Source organism: Notolepis coatsorum (genome assembly GCF_963971535.1).
Source record: "Notolepis coatsorum genome assembly, chromosome: 19".
NCBI classification, from domain to species: domain Eukaryota; kingdom Metazoa; phylum Chordata; class Actinopteri; order Aulopiformes; family Paralepididae; genus Notolepis; species Notolepis coatsorum.
In genome coordinates, this window is record NC_140183.1 from 53649239 (window position 1) to 53669788 (window position 20550).

The 20550-nt window shown below is 43.0% G+C and overlaps 1 protein-coding gene across 1 annotated transcript in view; it reads right to left on the reverse strand.

Moving 5' to 3' along the window:
* grik3 (glutamate ionotropic receptor kainate type subunit 3) overlaps positions 1-20550 on the reverse strand; it is a gene marked incomplete at both ends in the record, with an annotated part of 377990 nt that overhangs the window by 86657 nt on the left and 270783 nt on the right. Inside the window, 4 exon segments of the mRNA XM_084336312.1 lie at positions 392-499; positions 11620-11728; positions 11730-11746; positions 18040-18210. Of these exon segments, the coding sequence (XP_084192438.1) occupies positions 392-499; positions 11620-11728; positions 11730-11746; positions 18040-18210 (405 nt within the window).

Genomic DNA, 20550 nt, shown 5'->3' on the forward strand with positions numbered 1-20550 from the left:
ATTCACAGGGGTATATATTGTCATTTGAAAGGGTCCCGTGGGATTATGCCCCCCTGCGGCGAAATTAATTAGTATCCCCCTCAATCTCTCTATGTCTCTCTCTGTCTGCCAGTGCAGACTGTGGGTGACTGTCACTCAAAGCGCTTATGGTCGAAGCCCAGCCCAAAACAGCTTGAAATCTTGAAGTGGAAAAATGCTGCTTTAGAGTACTTGATTGAAAATCCAAAACAATGAATTTTTTTGAAAAAAACTTTACAGATGTGTTCCATAGACTCACAGGAATTGTGTAAAGTTGCCCCAATAGTGAAAGGAATAGCAAGTCACGGGACCTTTAAATAAACTGAAACTGAAACAGAGCATAACGTGTGATAACTTCTTCATTGTAAATCACCTTCTCGAGGCCCTCCTCCTTTAGACTGATGATGTCCAGATCAAAGTCTGTGCGGAGACCCGTCGTCCTGTTGAAGGAGAGCCGTCCCGTCAGACCGTCCCAGTGGGACTGAAAGAAATAATCACCCAAACACATTAGCAGCGGTGATCAAATCAAAAGCTGCAGACGTACACAAAGGAACACAACGCACTCTGTGACGTGCACACACACACCACAACACACAACACCTCACAAAACTCACCAACACTCAGTGAGAAGGAATTCATTCACACTCGCCCACGCATACTGTAAGCCCGCACAGTGAAAACACACACAGGCACAGGCACACATTTCTCCTTTTTAATTACATTTTACATCCCAACACCTCTCCCCCGGCCCCGGATGCATTTCCCTTTAGACTACAGTGTTAATTAACGACCATCTCTTTCCCTTGATTCCCCACGGGGGGGGGGGGGGGGGGGGCACACATTACTGCCCTCTATTATCATCCCCTGATACCCCCCCCCCCATCACCCACATACCACACAACACCACCCTCCACAGACACATGCAGCACACTGTCACTGTCGTCGTCGTCGTCGTCGTCCCCCCCCCCCCCCCCCCCCCACTACCAGGATATTTTCTCTTGGCTCCGGGTGCAACAGAGAGGCGTCTGTTAAGTTCAGCTCTGGGGGAGCTTAACCCCTTTCTCCCCGGTTCCCTACAGTACCAGAATAAAGCCTATGACACCGCCGGTGCTCTGTGGCGTGACGTTCCAACAGCCTGCCCTTTGCCGAACAGCGCCATTGGTACTTTGATTGTCGTTTCAGTTTCGCCACAACACCAGCCGTCGTATGGATAATTTACCACAGTGCTGCCGTGGTAAACGTTGTGCATCAGCTCGGTACCACCTCTGGACTTGGACTGTATAATCCCATTTAGACCAGGATTACCAGTGGTAATATCATTTCCATAATTTTCTCTCTCCCCACCATCACCGCAGTGACCAAAGAGTGATGGAAATACCATGGTATGTTTTTGTGGTTATTCAATGTCACCCTCAGACTCTCGTCTTGGATGAAGTAAAAAACTATTTGTGCTTTGAAAAAGGTATTCTTGTGCACCGCCAACACACCATGTGAACCTTCACTGAAAACGGAACACACACACACACACACACACACACACACACACACACACACACACACACACACACACACACACACACACACACACACACACACACACACACACACACACACACACACACACACACACACACACACACACACACACACACACACACACACACACACACACACACACACACACACACACACACACACACACACACACACACACACACACACATAAATAAATAGGGCTACGGATTCAGGGGGTTAAGAGAGATTACAGCAACACTTCACTGACACGTCTTCCACGGCTCTGTTTACAAAGGTGGTTTATGTGGATTTCATTGATTTACTGGGTAAATATGTAGGTCCCACCCTAATTATGCTGTCCTCTCTTGGCCTGTGTTGTCACTCTCACCACCCAATCAATATGTTACAATATCAACGTTGCTTTAATCAAATGGAAAGGTCATTGTGATCTGTTACAGTTACTGGGGGAAATAACACGTGAATTACTGTCAGTGCTGGAAATACAAGAGATTAGGCCTATTTGTTGGATAACTATTTTTTTTTGAAATTGCCTAAAATAATGCTTGATCGTGGATGATGAATAGTGCTCTTCAGATTACAGACTGCCAAATGGAACACGCTGTTTATTTAACCTCTTAAACCCTAGACCTGAAAATCTGCCTAAAAATACATACCTAAGTAAATGGAAGATTGCTCCACTTCTACAAGGTACATTTTCATGTTCTTGGTATCTAGGGACATCTATGGATCTCAGGGAATGTATTCCCAGTGTCAGAAATATTGTGTCTGTTACTAGGGTTGAGTAAATTGTAATGAACCAAAGGAGAATATAACATTTTTGTATATGTTTTTTTAATATATATATATATATATATATATATATATATATATATATATATATATATATATATATATATTTTTTTTTATCTTTAATGGTGAATAACACCATGCTAAATTGTACCAGCTCATCCAGCACCTTTTTGATATCATGTGTACAAAACATCTAAGCAAATTAATAAAGGGAAGATGATTAAACAGAAGGTTTGTGAGGATTGGTTCATTCCCCGCCACACGCTTCTTAAGGTACTGTGATGATTGGTCCGTTGCCTAACGCACACTTCTAGGTCAAGTATCAATTACCATCACGCACCTGATGTGTGTTCTAATCAGCGCTCCAGAGGCTTCATATACTCGGACCTTCTGTCATTCGATGTCGGGTCGTTTTGAGTATTACTGCTTTGAATACTTCTGTTTCTGCCTGTTGTTCCCCGTTGCTGTGCCTCGTCTACTCTCCCTCCAGGACATCTGTGGATTGCAGCTGGTGAAGACCTTGTCCCCCCGTTTTGAGCTGCGCCTCGTTTACCCCGCTTTACTCTTGCGCTTTGATGAGTTTGAACCAAACCCCTTTTTGGACTATTCTGTTTTGTGTGTTTTGAAGAACACTGAAGAGTTCTATTTTTGCTTACACTTGACTCAGCTAAGTTGTGTGTTAAAGGAGACACTGAAGATTATCATTTTGCTTGCACTGGACTCAGCTGGGGTGTGTGTTTAGAAGAGACACTGAAGATTATCGTTTTTGTTTTGCACTGACCCTCAGCTAAATTGTGTGTTGTGGTGAACACTGAAGATATCGTTTTGTTTGTTCTGGACTCAGCTAAGGGAGGAGGAGACCGCACTGCCTCTGTGTGATGTGGACTGTTATTGATCTCTCTCTCTCTCTCTCTCTCTCTCTCTCTTTTCCACCTCGAGTTGAAGCTGGGAGTATCTGCAGAGCCGCTTCGGCGTCAATACCGTTTCCCCACCTCGAACACCAAGAGGATCTGCAGAGCCGCAGATAACTCTGCTGAAGACAGTCTCCCTTTGTTTCAAGATTGTTACTTGCTCCTTTTTGACTCTGAAAATAAATACGCCCTAGTATTTGGCTAACTCTGAACTACCTGTCTGTGCCGTGCGTTTGAGGTCGGTTTCAAACCCTAACATTACGACCCGACCATGACGACCTCAGCCGACACAGACAGGGTCAGGGCAGCCTTGGCGGTCCAGATCGAGGTGGTCAACGACCACACCCAACAGTTGGGTGCGGCTGCGGCTGCTTTACAGGACCTCCGGGCCCAGGTCCAGCTCATTCTGGATGCCCTTGACACTCTGGCCACCCAGCAGACTACCCAGGGTAATCAGCAGGCTGTTATTCTGCACCAGCTACAGGCTCTCAGTACTGCATTAAACACTCTGCTTTTAAACCCACCTGTCCCAGGAGTCTCAGCCAGATCACCACCCGCAGCCGCGGCAGACCTCTCACCTCGGGAGCCCCGTCTCTCCGAACCACGTCTGTTCGAGGGTAACTTCGAGGATTGTGCCACATTCATCATGCAGTGTGAGTTGGTCTTCCTTCATCAACCCAGCCGTTTTTCGTCAGAGGGAGCCCGAGTAGCCTACATGACTAACCTGCTCACAGGCCGAGCAGCACAGTGGGTCACTGCTTCCTGGGCCATGAGGGCCGATTTTTGTTTCTCCTACCCAGACTTCGTGGCAGAGCTCCGAAGGGTTTTCCACCACCCAGCTCGTGGCCAGGACCCAGGAGCTCGGTTGGGCACCTTCCGGCAGGGCAGTGGCAGTGTCAGACTACGCGCTGGAGTTCAGACTGGCCGCAACGGAGAGCGGTTGGAACGATCAAGCGCTTCGTCTCACCTTCCTAAGGGGGCTCCACGACGCAGTAAGGGACCAGCTCGCGACCCAAGAGGAGCCCGATTCTCTCGAGGGCCTGATCAGCCTCGCTATCCGCATCGATGGACGCCTCCGGGAGAGAAGGCGTGAGCGAGCACGACTAGGACCCCAGACGTTCCCCAGACCCCCCGTCCTCGGGACCGTTCTGCTGACCGTCCTGCCCCCTCCATGACTGGTGGGTTTTTTCCCTCCCGGGCTGTGACCGAGGGGGAACCCATGCAGCTGGGACGCACCCGCCTTAGCCCGTCCAAACGGGAGTCCAGGCTCAGGTCCGGCCTTTGCCTCTACTGCGGCCGGGATGGACACCGTGTCTCCAGTTGCCCTACCCGGCCAATAAGACCAGGCTCGCCGGGACCCCGGGAGATCCTGGTGAGCCGTTTTTCCTGTTCCCCCACCCGTGCACCACCTAACCGTCTGACGAACGTCACCCTAGCCTGGGCGGACCAGCGGGCGACGGTGGGTGCACTCATTGACTCTGGTGCTGATGGGAGTTTCCTGGACGTTGAGTTTGCCACCCGGGCCAACATTCCACTTGAGGACCTCGAGAGGCCCTTGGAGGTCTTCGCGCTGGATCATCGCCGCTTGGCTGACATCACTCAACGCACCTGTCCTGTCCTCCTCACCGTGGCTCGTAACCACGTTGAGAGACTCCAGTTTTTCATTACCAGATCCCCTCTTGTCCCGGTAGTCCTGGGTCGGCCCTGGCTCGCGCTGCATGAGCCCCACATCGCCTGGTCCTCCGGCACCATCAGGGGGTGGAGCCCCTCCTGTCATGCCCAGTGTCTTCAGGCGGCGTCCAGTCCTTCGCCCCGGGGTTCCCCTTGTGTCCCTGTCTCTAGCCCCCTCTCCGGGCCTCTGTCTCCGTCTCCGGCCTCCCTCGCCGGTTCCCTGTCCCTTTCTCCGGCCCCCCTCACCGGGTCCCTGTCCCCGTCTCCAGCCTCCCTCACCGGTCCTCTGTCCCCGTCTCCGGTCCCCCTCTCCGGGCCTCTGTCTCTGTCCCCCTCTCCAGTGCCCCTGATCGCCGGCTTCCTTCGGTCCCATCCGGGCAGGCCGGGGCCGAGTGGGTCGCCGGGTGGCTCCCGTGGAGGGGGGGGTACTGTGAGGATTGGTTCATTCCCCGCCACACACTTCTTAAGGTACTGTGATGATTGGTCCGTTGCCTAACGCACACTTCTAGGTCAAGTATCAATTACCATCACGCACCTGATGTGTGTTCTAATCAGCGCTCCAGAGGCTTCATATACTCGGACCTTCTGTCATTCGATGTCGGGTCGTTTTGAGTATTACTGCTTTGAATACTTCTGTTTCTGCCTGTTGTTCCCCGTTGCTCGTTTACCCGCTTTACTCTTGCGCTTTGGTGAGTTTGAACCAAATCCCTTTTTGGACTATTCTGTTTTGTGTGTTTTGAAGAACACTGAAGAGTTCTATTTTTGCTTACACTTGACTCAGCTAAGTTGTGTGTTAAAGGAGACACTGAATATTATCATTTTGCTTGCACTGGACTCAGCTGGGGTGTGTGTTTAGAAGAGACACTGAAGATTATCGTTTTTGTTTTGCACTGACCCTCAGCTAAATTGTGTGTTGTGGTGAACACTGAAGATATCGTTTTGTTTGTTCTGGACTCAGCTAAGGGAGGAGGAGACCGCACTGCCTCTGTGTGATGTGGACTGTTATTGATCTCTCTCTCTCTCTCTCTTTTCCACCTCGAGTTGAAGCTGGGAGTATCTGCAGAGCCGCTTCGGCGTCAACACCGTTTCCCCACCTCGAACACCAAGAGGATCTGCAGAGCCGCAGATAACTCTGCTGAAGGCAGTCTCCCTTTGTTTCAAGATTGTTACTTGCTCCTTTTTGACTCTGAAAATAAATACGCCCTAGTATTTGGCTAACTCTGAACTACCTGTCTGTGCCGTGCGTTTGAGGTCGGTTTCAAACCCTAACAAGGTTTTGTAGATACAGTACCGAATTCTGCCATCCGGACACATGCAATTAGAAATATATTTAGTTTTTAAGAATTTGTAAAGGATAGGCAAAAATAAGCATGTGCTTCAGCCTATTCCTTTTTTTCGTCGTTGATTTTGGATTTTGTGTGTGAGCTTGCCTTGAATATGTAAATTTGTGATTTTTTTTCTTTTTTCTTTTCCTTTTGTAAGTCCACACAGGTGTGTTTGATTTGTCTGTACACAAGAAAAATATAAACTTCATTCATTCAAATATGATTATAGAATATAGAATATCAGGCTTATAAATTACCTTATTATAGCCAAGTCGCACATCTATGAATCGGGCCAAATCTCCCCTTTCCAATGGCAGAGTTCAATCTGGATTTATTATCACCAGGCGTGCAGCAAAAACCGTGAATGAAATCTACTGTAAGTACAGTTACTTGTTTATAATGTAATTTTCTCTGCCATTTTTCATCAGATTGCAACGCCGTTTTTTGCTAGACGTTCACAGAAAGGTAGAGAAACTAACTGTGTTCTAATTTATGCCAATAAAGTTCAGTTTTGTGGGAGATAATCCTGAAAAATTAGATAAATAAAAAAGTAAGTCAGATGATTGACAGGAGCTGGCTTGAGCTGGGTAGTGTCGTTTTTCGAAATCCCAAAGCCCATCGAAAGCCGTGGGTCTCCTCTCCTTATATGACTACAAACAAAATGGCGGCCCGCATTTCCTAGCGTCAATAATCGTATGTTTCCGACTAGATTTCTAAAACTCATATTTCACTAATAACACTTTAACCTATTGGTAAACAAACATATTGCTGAAAATATACACTTTGGCTGCTGTTTTGACAGGGTTATGGTCTTTAGTCTTGGCTACATTTGAAAAAAAAACGCAACATTAATTCATACAGTCTGTAGAGATGGATTTATGGCCTGATGTCATTTGCGGTCCACCACCGGACCGATCTTGTCTATATTTCGTAAGGGTAATGCGAAAGTAACCGACGGATATCCGATAGCGTTACTACTTCTAGTAATCAGATTAGATTACATGAGATTAATGAGTTGGCATCTTCTAGTAGATTACAATGCTGATTCTAGGCAATTACGCACTAATCTGTAACAGATAACATTTTTAAAGCACAGTAGTACACAGTGATGTACCTGAACGCGTTCAATGAACGATCGTTCGTGAATGCGTTCCTATTTTGGGCGAACGTGAACTGAACGTACTGTATTTCCGCTAGATGAACGTAATTGAGAACGCGATCATTCTCAGCGCTGTATAACGGTGTTCAAAAGTGCGTTCATTCTCAGCACTGTATTATAATCGGCGTTCAAAAGTGTGCCAGATTTCATATGCCTTTCAGCCGAAAACCCAGTTAAAACATACCGTAAACAGGCTTCAAAATAATGCGGAAAACCACCCAATCTGGCAACCGCTCTGGGTGGGGCTTCGGGGAGTCGGGTAGTATAGCAGCAGCACTCGCTCAGAGTCAGACTCTACGCGGCGTCGTATGAGCATTTAAAAGAGTTTTAGTTAAAGTCAGTAAATGTTTTGCACTTTAAATATTGAACTTTGAGGTACAACCTTAGTTTCATACCTCAGCCTGGTTCCTACCTCGTGTTGTGTTAGTACAGAGTTATGTCGGCACATGTTTATATGTTATATGTTTGCACAATGACTACTTTAACTTTTGGTACTTTAAGTATTTACATTATTATACTTAATAAAGACCATTCAAGCAGCTCGTTTTTCCTCATGTTTTTGAAAATATACTGTAGAGATGAAAGCTGCAGCTGCTACTAGTGTGGACTGAATGGACGGCAGCAAAGCGTTATGGAAATGCCAGTATTCTGTGGTTCTATATGGGTTGTGGCAATATATTTGACAAATAATAGCTCGCAGCAACGTATTGAAAAAATAACTATAAACTATAAATTAGTTCATTTTTGAAACAATTTTGAATTATGAACTATGAACTGAACTAGTTCATTTTCAAATTTGTGAACTGTGAACTGAACTAGTTCATGTAGAAAGTGAACTTTCCCAACACTGGTAGTACAACAGTGTGCAAATCCAACCCTGTTTTAGGCCTGGTGCAGGATAAAGGTGAGCGTGAAGACACCGGCACACTGGATGTGGTGGAAATAATTAGCTTGGTCCATAGTTGGTTGTTACAAATTAATTAGGTCAAATAGGACATTTAGCGGGGGGGGGGGGGGGGGGGGTCTCGAAATGGGCTCCCTGAGACACAGAATACGTAGATATTTATCCATGACAGGAAGGGGTGGGGCCGTGTGACCAGGTGATACCAGGTTATACCCACTATAATAATCTCCCACTACATATAAAACAGGCAGCCTCTGTGGATAGCTTTAAAGCACAGCTCAAGACCTATTTTTATACATATACTTTTATTTATATGCTTTTAGCTGATTTTAAAATCCCTGTTGTCATTTATGCTTTTTAGCTATTTTCTTAACCTGTTAAGCCCGGAGCCTATTTTCTGAAAATCCGCCTAAAATACATACCTAAGTAAATGGAATATTGCTCCACTTCTACAAGCTCCTTTTGCATATTCTTGGTATCTAGGGACATCTATGGACCTCAGTGAATGTATTCCCAGTGTCAGAAATATTGTGTCTATTACTAGGCTTGCTTAAATTGTGATGAAACAAAGGAGAATATGAATTATGATTTTTCTTTGCATCTTTGACAGTGAATAACACCATGCTAATAATGACATTAAAATCGGCCACTGATCTCGTTCAGTACCTTCTTGAGATCATGTGTACAGACAATCTAAGGAAATTAATAAAGGGAAGATGATTAAACAGAAGGTTCTGTAGATACAGTACTGAATTCTCCCATCCGGACCAATGCAATTTGAAATATTATTATAGAATATAGAATAGCAGGCTTATAAATTACCTTATTATAGCCAATTCGCACATTTATATACATATATTATCTTTCAAATGGCCGAGTTCAATTTGGATTTAGTATCACCAGGCGTGCATAACAACAGATAATGTCTACTGTAATCTACTCTACTTTTTTATTTTCACAGGGTGCAACCGTTTTGAAAAAAAATTCAGATCTAATTATTGCTGCATGCTAACAATAGGGAAGAGAAACTAATTGCATTTCAATATTTGTCAATAACGTTATGTTTTGTGGTATATTATCCCGAATAATAAGATTTATTAAAAAAATGCATACAGGACTATGCACCTTGAACCCCATAGATCCTTTCAGGAAGTGTAGTATAAAAAATGTCCAATGCAGATCCAGAGCTATAGATGTCCTCTACAAAATGGCCGCAAGAAAACTACAATTTCCATGGTTCAAGGTTTTCCAAAAAAAATTTATTCTCTTTTTCTCCGCCTGATTTTCTTATGCTTTTCTCCCCAATTTAGTCGTTATGCCAATTCCCCCCCTCCCCTACCTGGTTGTTGTGCGCATGTTCCCCCTACTGGTCGGTACAAGGGAACCCTGAAGTCTACCACATGCTTCCTCCGACACATGCGGAGACAGCCAGCGGCTCTCTTTTCACCTGGCAGCGAGGACTCTCATTGGTGAAGTGTAACGCTGCCTTCACCACTTCCTGCCTTTCGCTGAGCAGGCGCCCAGACCTGACCTGTAGGCGTCGCTGTCCACAACGCCAGATTCCCACCCACGACTTCCTACCCGCTAACTCAGCCAAATGAGTTAGTATGACGATCGGCCCAAGCCGCAGGCAATGTTGACTCCGGGAGTCGAGACTGCAGCCTCTTGCATTGGTGACAAGCGCAATCTCCGCTACGCCACCCGACCGCCCCTCGAAAAGGAAAATCTATCTAATAACACTTTAACTATATTCCTAAACTAACGTATTGATGATAATATACATTATAAATGCTGTTGTGACATGGTTATGATGTTTATACTTGAATACGTTTGACAAAAAAATAAATCAAATCAAATGTTGTGTTTAATTTGTTTTGCTCTGTTAAGCACTTTGAGCTGCATTCTATGTATGAAAGGTGCTATATAAATAAAGATTATTATTATTATTATTATTATTATTATTATTATTATTATTATTATTATTATTATTATTATTATTATTATTATTATTATTATTACTATTATTATTACTATTATTATTATTATTATTATTATTATTATTATTATTATTATTATTATTATTATTATTATTATTATTATTATTATTATTATTATTATTATTATTATTATTATTATTATTATTATTATTATTATTATTATTATTATTATTATTATTATTATTATTATTATACCGGTAGGGAAGGTGGGAGCTTTAGGTTGATCAGACTGATTGATCAGGGGACAAAGGGATTTGATCAAGGGAGACAGGATGTGGATATTGGAGAACAACAGGCTGACTATAGTAGGTGTGGGGGGTTGACAAATGGGAGGGGGGGGGGGGTTATATACAAGGACATACATACTTTAGGAACCTTGGGGTAAACTTTGATCAGGCCATGTACCTCGACACTCATATCAAGTCGGTGACCCGCACCTGTTTTTTCCATCTCAGGAATATTGCTAAGCTCAGGTCGATTGTTTCCCATTCTGACCTAGAGTTGATCATCCATGCCTTCGTTTCTTCTCGTCTAGACTACTGCAATTAGGTTCTCACCTGCCTCAATAAATCATCCATAGACCGCCTCCAGTTCATCCAAAATACTGCTGCAAGACTGCTAACCAGATCAAGCAGAAGGTGTCACATCACTCCAATCCTAGCCTCCTTGCACTGGCTTCCTATACATCTTAGAATTAATTTCAATGTCCTGGTGCTCACTTTTAGAGCTTTGCATGGTCAGGCACCAGAATATTTAACCGACCTGCTGGACATGTGCCCAGCAGGACCCTGAGGACAGCTGACCAGGATCTGTTGGTCATTCCGCGCACCAGGTTGATCACCAAAGGTGACAGAGCCTTTCAATCTGTAGCGCCTAGACTCTGGAATGCCCTTCCTCGTGGCCTAAGGGCTGCAGCGTCTGTTGACATTTTTAAAAATCAGCTAAAAACATTACTGTTTAAACAGGCCTTTGGGTAATGTTTGAGCTTCTCCTCCAGGTACTGTATAAAATATGTCTTTTGTTTTTGTTTTGTTTTCTTTCTCTGTGATGCATTGTGTTTTTGTTCTGTCTCTTATCTCTTGAATGGTTCTTGCTTTTTATTTTTATATTTTATTTAATTTCTGCTGTATGTAAAGCACTTTGTGAGTTGTCTCTGTGAAAAGTGCTATATAAATAAACTTTACTTTACTTACTTTACTTTAGCTAAGTGTGTGGATTATCCCTTTTGCTTCAAGTCTTCACATTTTGGACGTAACCCAACCCCCCCCCCCCCCCCCCCCCCCCCCCCATCCCTGTCCCTGCTCTTTACCTCTTTGATGAAGCTCATGAATCGCCCTCCGAATCTCCAGGGCTTGTGGCGGTGGCACTGCAGCGAGTTGACGGTCATCTGCGGCGCGTGCTGGTAGGAGACGGACACAGGTCAGAGCCGCATCTGTCTGGAATAAAGGGAGGACGTTATTTCAGCTGATGGCTGAAGGGAAGAGGGTGGACTGTGGGCGGAAGTGGAAGCATGCTATGTACTGTACTGTGGGTTCATCCCAGGCTGCTTTCCCCTTGATTTGCACTAGTGTGAGCTGTTGTTTGTTTTTTGGATAAAGCTAATAAATAAACATTACCAAAAAACGCATACATGGATATGGGGTGCAGTGTTGTAGTACTCGAGTCAGAGTCTTGGACTGATTTTCAGGACTTGTGACTCGAGCATTGACTGCATTCAGACCCGGAAGGTGCAGATGAGGACTTGGACTTGTTAATTGATAAAATACATTTTTTTTTTTGTAATAGGCCCTAATCATTTGGCATACGATATTGATGGCTAATGCATTTGTTTGGCTAGTACAGTAAGTAAATAAACTCCCTTTGAAATGGTGACCGCTGTGTGATTTATGTTTAATGTAGACCTATTTTAATTTGTATGTTGTAGTGATTGTTAATTGTACATAATTCACCCACGGAACTATTGTTAGGAACATTGGTTCCGCCCGAACATTATACCTGGTGGCTCTACCTGCCACCACACGTCAGTCGACTGCAAGCAACGTAGCAGTAGCATGTTGTATCTCTGTGCTTAATAAATGCTATTTGGCCTGGAGCCACCGTCTCCGACTCCCATCTCTCGGCACTACAATGTCAGCTCTTTGACTGCCAGAGTGGAGTGGACTCAATCTTGATGACTCGGACTCGGACTCAGACTAGGATAATGGGGACTCGACTCAGACTTGGACTCAGACTCGAACACTGGGGACTCGAGACTCGACTCGGGACTCGAGATTTAGTGACTTGACTACAACACTGATGGGGTGATTCACTGTGTTGTAGCTCTATCAAAAAGAAATACCAAAAGCAAAAACTAAATTCAACACGTTCATCTAACCCCCCTACTGTGTATCAAAGCATGCTCTGTCGAATTAGAAGCGCAGTTAATTAATCTAATATCATTCTTGTTATGCCTTTTGTAAATGTGGTTATGATGCTTTTTTTTGTCAAGTTAAAAAGAAAAGTTCATACTTGAAGGAAACGACATGGTCTTCCAAAAGAAAAAGAAAAAAGAAAAAAAAAGACATCTTTATATCGAATTAATGAGACTTGGGGGAATGTTGTGTGGGCAAGTCAGACACATGAACAGATAAACAAACAAAAGAAAACAAACGCGGCTACTGAATATTCAACTGGATATAGGAGCGATTCCTGACACGTTATCACCAAATTCTTATTAAGGATTTTAAAGGCTTCTTTATTAAAATATAAAAGGTGGGATTTGTATAACTGGATTTAAACTATTATGAAGGGATCTGAGTATAATGAGTTCCCATGAATAATCTGAATAAATGAGATCAACATTTAGTTGCATGTGACCGCCCCACATCTCCAGTAAGAGCTTCTTATCTGGCATTATGACAATAATTGGCCACAAAAGTATTATTTTCATTAACACTTGGATTATTGGATTATTATTAGATAGTTTCCAGTGCTATTACAGGATCTACAAAAGCTGTGGTCATGGAATAGACTGTACTTCAATAAATGCTATAGTAATTACTAGGGCTGACCTCAACTATAGTCGAATAGTCGACTAATCGATCGAAAGGAGCCATAGTCGACTGCCAACCTCTTAGTCGAATGCAAGGACATTTTAATTAAAAAAAGTGTATAATATATATATTTTTTTATCATTCTTTCCAAAAAGCAAAGATGCCTAGAAGTGTGGCTAACGAGGCTAACTGCCTAAGAAAACTAGCACAGAGGCACTGAAATAGGATTTCACCGGTATAATGGACACTCTAGACAAATATCAAGATGTATCCATCAGTGGACCAATTGCATGCTTTTGTAGAGGACAAGAAGCCTTCAGTCGACTCCTTCAGACATTAATTAATAAAAATAAAAAAATAATTGCATTCAGACGACTATCAGCACATTTTGGCCAATCAAAGTCGACTATACAAATCCTTAGTCGGGGACAGGCCTAGTAATTACCCATCTATATAATAATCCATTATGAGACAAGCTTTGACTAGTATACAGTATCTCTTTCATTGATCCTCTTTTATTTTTTTTACCTGTTAACACTTTGAATGCCGACGACGTGTATTGTCGTCTTATCATGCCCCCCGTTGAGTACCGACGACGTGTATTGTCGTTTGATTTTTTTATTAGCGATCTGAATTCATATTACATCAACCAAGTCTCCCGTTGGTACAGCAGACCCTCTAGGAGCTCAGATGGGAAAATACCGCCCCCTATCGTCTATCCCTGTGTAACTGCAGGTCATTCGATTATACTGCTGGATCTGTAGAGGTGGAGCCAACTGGCTCCACTGTGCTGGCAAGCCGTCTGATGAACATGGAAGTGATCGCGAGATGGAAAGCAGCCTGGAATATATATTTACAGCAGCCAATAATCAATCAATAAACGCGATCGATATTTGGAATGACGATCAGGAATTGGAATAATCTTTTTGGAGAACATCTGATCTAAGGTAAGGAGTCTATGTTACCAGTTTTAGGATAATCAGAGCTGTATTCACTGAGATATCAGCATGTGCCGTGTGTGTATGTGTGTGTGTGTGTGTGATCTTGAGGAAATGGATAATAGATTTTTCAGCCCGCCTCTATAGCGTGCATAAGTACACATATACTATAGATAATCTAGCATTTATTTGAAAACGATTCATAAATAGGCCGACAAATGACAACGTGTCTAGTGTATTCGAGAATATTCCAATAAATGCCGTTTATGGGGGAATCTTTCAATTTTCCAAAATTTTTCGAGAGAACAATAGCTTTTCGAAATGCTATAAAAAGGATATGAACCGATTAAAAAACAATCCGTTTCGACAATGTTGACTGCAAACAAGTCATTGATAAGCGACGGGCAGATTAGACACATAGCCATAATTTAAAACATAGATTATGCATTTTTTACCCTAACATTGAAGTGGATGATGGCATTCAAGGGGGTAAAAAGGTAAACAAGGCCGGCACTGATAGTGTTAATACATTGAGTGCCAGCAGGGAGCGCACAATTTATCGCTTAAATGCCAGCCTTTTTGGACAGATTTTCTGATATTTCATGATTTTTCAAGTTCAAGTTCAAGTTCTTTAATAGTTGTCATACAGAAGTACAGAATACTTTCATACAAAATGCTTCTTACTGTTACGCTCCAGAGACTGTGCTAGACAAGATAGTATCAAATAACATAATAACATAATATAGCATGAATTTAGAAGAAGAAAATGAGGTCACAGTGTTCGGTATAGACATATGTACAATGTTCTGAGTTACCATATAATATACAATACACAATACTATGCAGTGTACTAATGTACAGTACTATCTAGTGCAAAGCAGAAATGGGATGAGGTACAATTTTAGGTACAATTTACAGTAAGGTGTACGAGTTGTAGTGCAATCCTTCATCCATAAATATAAAGTGTGGGGAGTGGGTGCTACAGTGTGTTTGTTTAAAGTGGGTGTGTGCTATAAGTGTGTGGAGTGGGTGCTACAGTGTGTTTGTTTAAAGTGAGTGTGTGCGTGTGGATGTGTGTGCTATGTGCGTTTGGTGGTTGTTGTTGTGTAGTGTTCATTCATTGTTCGTTTAGCAGCCTGATGGCCTGGGGATAGAAGCTTCTTCTGAGTCTTTCTGTGCTCGCCTTGAGACTCCTGTATCGCTTGCCTGACGGCAGCAGTTCAAAGAGGCAGTTGTTCGGGTGACTGGAGTCTTTAATGATTCTCTTAGCCTTGCCCTTGCAACGCTTGTAGTAAATGTTCTGGAGGGTGGGGAGCCCCCCTCCAATTGTGCGTTCGGCTGAACGTGTCACTCTTTGTAGTCTGCTTTGGTCTTGTGCAGTGCTATTCCCAAACCAGGAGGTGATGTTGCCGGTCAAGATGCTCTCTATTGTACATGAGTAGAAGTTCTTAAGGATCTTCTGGCTGACTTGGAACTTCCTTAGGCGCCTGAGGAAGTAGAGGCGTTGTCGTGCCTTCTTCACAACACTGTTAATGTGTGTGGTCCATGTCAAGTCCTCGGATATGTAGGCTCCGAGGTACTTAAAGCTGTTGACTCTCTCAACCGGTGCCCCGTCGATGCTGAGGGGGCTGTAGTCCTTGACCCCCGACCTCCTGAAGTCCACAATCATCTCCTTTGTTTTGCTGACGTTCAGGGAGAGGCTGTTTTCCTGGCACCATCCCGCCAGGACCTTGACCTCTTCCAGGTAGGCCCTCTCGTCGTTGCGGAGCTATTTCTATATTCTATATTATGGCTATGTGTCTAATACGCCCGTCGCTTATCAATGACTTGCTTGCAGTCAACATGTACTAAACGGATTGTTTTTTCATCTGTACATTTCCGTTTTATACCGTTTTTACAGACGTTTTTGGAAATTACTAGAAAAAATTAAGATTCCGTGATAATAGCTCTTTACTGGAATACACACAACACGTCATTTTCCGGCTGATTTATGAATAATTTTCAAATAAAAGATTATCGATAGTATATGTGTACTTATGCACGTTAGAGAAGCGGGCTGAAAATTACACGCACATACACACATAGGGGACACGTTGAGATATATGTGAAAAATACATCTGATTACCCCAAGACTGGTAAAATAGATTCCTTACCTCACATCAAATGTTCTGCAAAAAGATTATTCTAATTCCTGATCGCCATTCCAAATTGCGTTTATTGATCCAACGTTATGTACTCGAAACACATATTCCACGCTGCTCTGAGGGTCCACAATGAATGCAATCGTCTCGGCTTACATGCCTGAGAAGTAAAATATGGATTCCGGGTTTCCCCCCCCCCATGCATTTCCATTGAGTCCAATCCAATGGGTGCATTACCATCAGGGAGACGATAGGGGGCGGTATTTTCCATGTTCGAGCTCATAGACAGTCCCAAGGATAACGTGAGGCTGGATTGATGAAAAATTAATGGATATCGCTAATAAAAGCAATAACGATTAAATAACGAGATTTCTCGTCATTGGCACTCAACACATGGTGGCGAACAACGAGATTTATCGTCGTTGACACTCAAAGTGTTAAGCTGTAAGGTCCCCTTATAAGAAGATTTGGTCATACCAAAGAACAAATTTAGATAAAAAGAGAGGAAAATTATGAATGCCAATGTTTGTGGAAACGTTTGTAGATACAGTACACATTCAAATGTGATCATACATGTTTCATGAATGAGCCGGAATCAATCCTGGAACCTTCGGGATTACCAGGCGACCACTCTACCTCCTCAGCCATTGTCGCCCAATCAAAGACATTGCATCAGCCAAAAAGTAATTTTCACTGTTAAACCATTGCATAGGTGGAACTGTAATTCTTCGGGGTGTGGCTTATAGTGGCATGTGTGACACTTCTGGTCTGGCAATGCCCCTGGGCTACGGATAATTCCTTCCATAATGGCTTCTACTTGACACAATGAAAAACCTTTTTATTTATCTTTATATTTTTATGCTCAAATGGCAATTTTCTATCTCCTCACCTCTGATTCTGAAAGTGAACTCTCAATTAATCAACTAAGAGGACCTACACACACTAAAAAAAAAGTTTTTTTCACTGGAAATTCACTGTATTATTTGACAGATTACCTTTGTTTTTCTACTTTAAGTGTAAATACCATAAAAATACAGTAAATTACCTTTTATCAAAATATTAACCATTAAATAAAGGTTGTGATCTGTAAATGTATTTGATTTTACTGTAATTTGACATTAAGTATTTGGAAACCGTTGCTGCCAGACATTTATCGTTCTTTTACAGTCTTCTGAGTGCAGCTCTGTTAACAGTGCACCTAATTATTATTTTGCTCCAAAGCATTACACAATAACTCATGGTTATTAAATGGCTTGTTAACATATAACTCCTCATTAGTTCCAAGGTACTTATTCATTATCTGTGCACGCTCCCTTAAGTGAATGAATGAATGACTTTATTTGACAATATAAAAATAACATGTGACAGAAAGCACAGTCAGGAGATACTGCCAAGGATGAACACAAAAAAGCTCAGAGCTTATTTCCATTGTGGTCCTTGTAGGGGGGTAGGGGAATGTGATGCTTAGACATGCATCATACAGACATGACATCACAACACATCACATATACTATTTAACATTTATATACATAACAGACTCATAAACAAAGTAACTTACTGTTACTGTAAAATAATTATAAAATAAAAAAAACAGTTAAGAGAAGGAAATAAAACATACCGTCATGATTCCCTCCAGGAGGCCCGAGTCCGGTTTGGGCGGTATGTGCCTTTCCGTGGACCATTTCTCAATGATGGTCGCCACCTGGGGGTTTTCCACGTTGAGGATACGGAAGCCCGTCATGTTGACACCACAGAAACGGTACGGCTCCAGGTCAATCGCCATCAGGTCCTACACACAGAGAAGAGACGCCAATGAAGAGGGACGGGACTTCGTTTAGTTTGGCAGGATTGGGCCTTATTGTTGTTTTTAAACGAATCCCCTTGGTGTCTTTGTCCTCACATAAAAAAAGAGAAGGATACAGCAGCAGGCTAATTAAAAGAGATCTACTGTTGAGGTCCAAATAAAGTGAAGAGAGGGGATTCACAGCTCAGTGCCAGAGACTGACTGAGAATAAAACGTGGCGTATGTGTGTGTGTGTTTATACCATATCACCATACTGTATCTGCTTTGTTGTGGAAAATAACAGTCGATGTTCATCATATGTGTAATACTGTGGGCTAGATCCACAAAGAATGGATTGCACAGAGCAAGTTGCACCCTTACTTACAATTCATTATGCATTGAAAATGGGGGACCCTGATGTAAACAAGACGAAAGTCTTTCTCTGGTCTGCATCCCCTTAACACAATGGGGATGAACAACGGATATCTCCGTGTTTCGATTCCACCCGTTGTGGACAGAAGCACGGATATATCCGTGGCAAGTTGTTATTGCTTTTATTCCATTTTAATAACCTATTCAAGGTCGCCGAGCGGCACTGCAGATTTACCCTACTCTTTGAATTCGAGAAGGTGCAATATCGGCCAGATCCTCTTAGGGGCGCTATCGCGATAATGCAGTGTGCCCTGTGGCTGAACGGTGGACTATTTTTTTTCTTTCAATGGAGTTTTATGTTAGCTCGATTCTGCAATCTGTTAATAACATTTTCATTCAATGAATCACCGTGCAGATTGATTGATTGAATGAACGTTTTATTAACAGATTGCAGCATGGGTATAATACAGTACGGCTCAATATACACAATTGTTAAGGGGATGCAGACCAGAGAAAGATCTGGCCGATATTGCACCTTCTCGAATTCAAAGAGTAGGGTAAATCTGCAGTGCCGCTCGGCGACCTTGAATAGGTTATTAAAATGGAATAAAAGCAATAACAACTTGCCACGGATATATCCGTGCTTCTGTCCACAACGGGTGGAATCGAAACACGGAGATATCCGTTGTTCATCCCCATTGTGTTAAGGGGATGCAGACCAGAGAAAGACTTTCGTCTTGTTTACATCAGGGTCCCCCATTTTCAATTCATAATGCATTGTAAGTAAGGGTGCAACTTGCTCCGTGCAATCCATACTTTGTGGATCTAGCCCACACAGTGTTGTGCTAGTTACTGACAAATAGTAACTCAGTTACTTTACTAGTTACTTCATTTAAAAAGTAACTCAGTTACTTTACTAGTTACTTACACCCAAAAGTAATGCGTTACTGTGAAAAGTAACTATTTAGCATTAATGCCCTTACATATTCTTACAGTCAACATCTGTTGATCAATTTGACAGTTTAGACTCATCTCGCTCTCTCTCTCCTAGTATGTCTCTTGCTCTCTGTCTCTCATTCTCCCCCTCCCTCCCTCCCTCCCTCCCTCCCTCCCTCCCTCCCTCCCACACACACACACACACACACACACACACACACACACACACACACACACACACACACACACACACACACACACACACACACACACACACACACACACACACACACACACACACACACACACACACACACACACACACACACACACACACACACACACACACACACACACACACACACACACACACACACACACACACACACACACACACACACACACACACACACACGGCATTGCAACTTTAGATTGAATCTGGGCTTGAAGTGTAGAGCATTTTTTCTCTATCTCTCTCTCTACAATATCTTACTCGCGGTCTCTCGTTCTCCCCCACTCTCTCTCTTTCTCCCTCCCCTCTCCCTCTCTCAATCTCTCCCTCTCTTTCTGAATACACACACACAACACAAATACATACACATACACACACACACACACACACACACACGTGGTTGCCTGTATGAGGTCTGGTTTGATGAAGAATATTGAGAGATGGCTCTGAGCCCCCTTCCTGGTAACATAATCAATGAGAATGAGAATGAGAGAGAGAGAGAGAGAGAGAGAGAGAGAGAGAGAGAGGAGAGAGAGAGAGAGAGAGAGAGAGAGAGAGAGAGAGAGAGAGAGAGAGAGAGAGAGAGAGAGAGAGATAGAGATAGAGATAGAGATAGAGAGAGAGAGAGAGAGAGAGAGAGAGAGAGAGAGAGAGAGAGAGAGAGAGAGAGAGAGAGAGAGAGAACGCTTAGGTTCTAGGTTGAAAATAAGTGCACGCTAGGTTGAATGAATGGCCTTGATGTCGTTGTTGGAGCGTTTCATTATAAGCACCTTGCAAGTTGCAACGTTGGTTAAGATATGAAAATA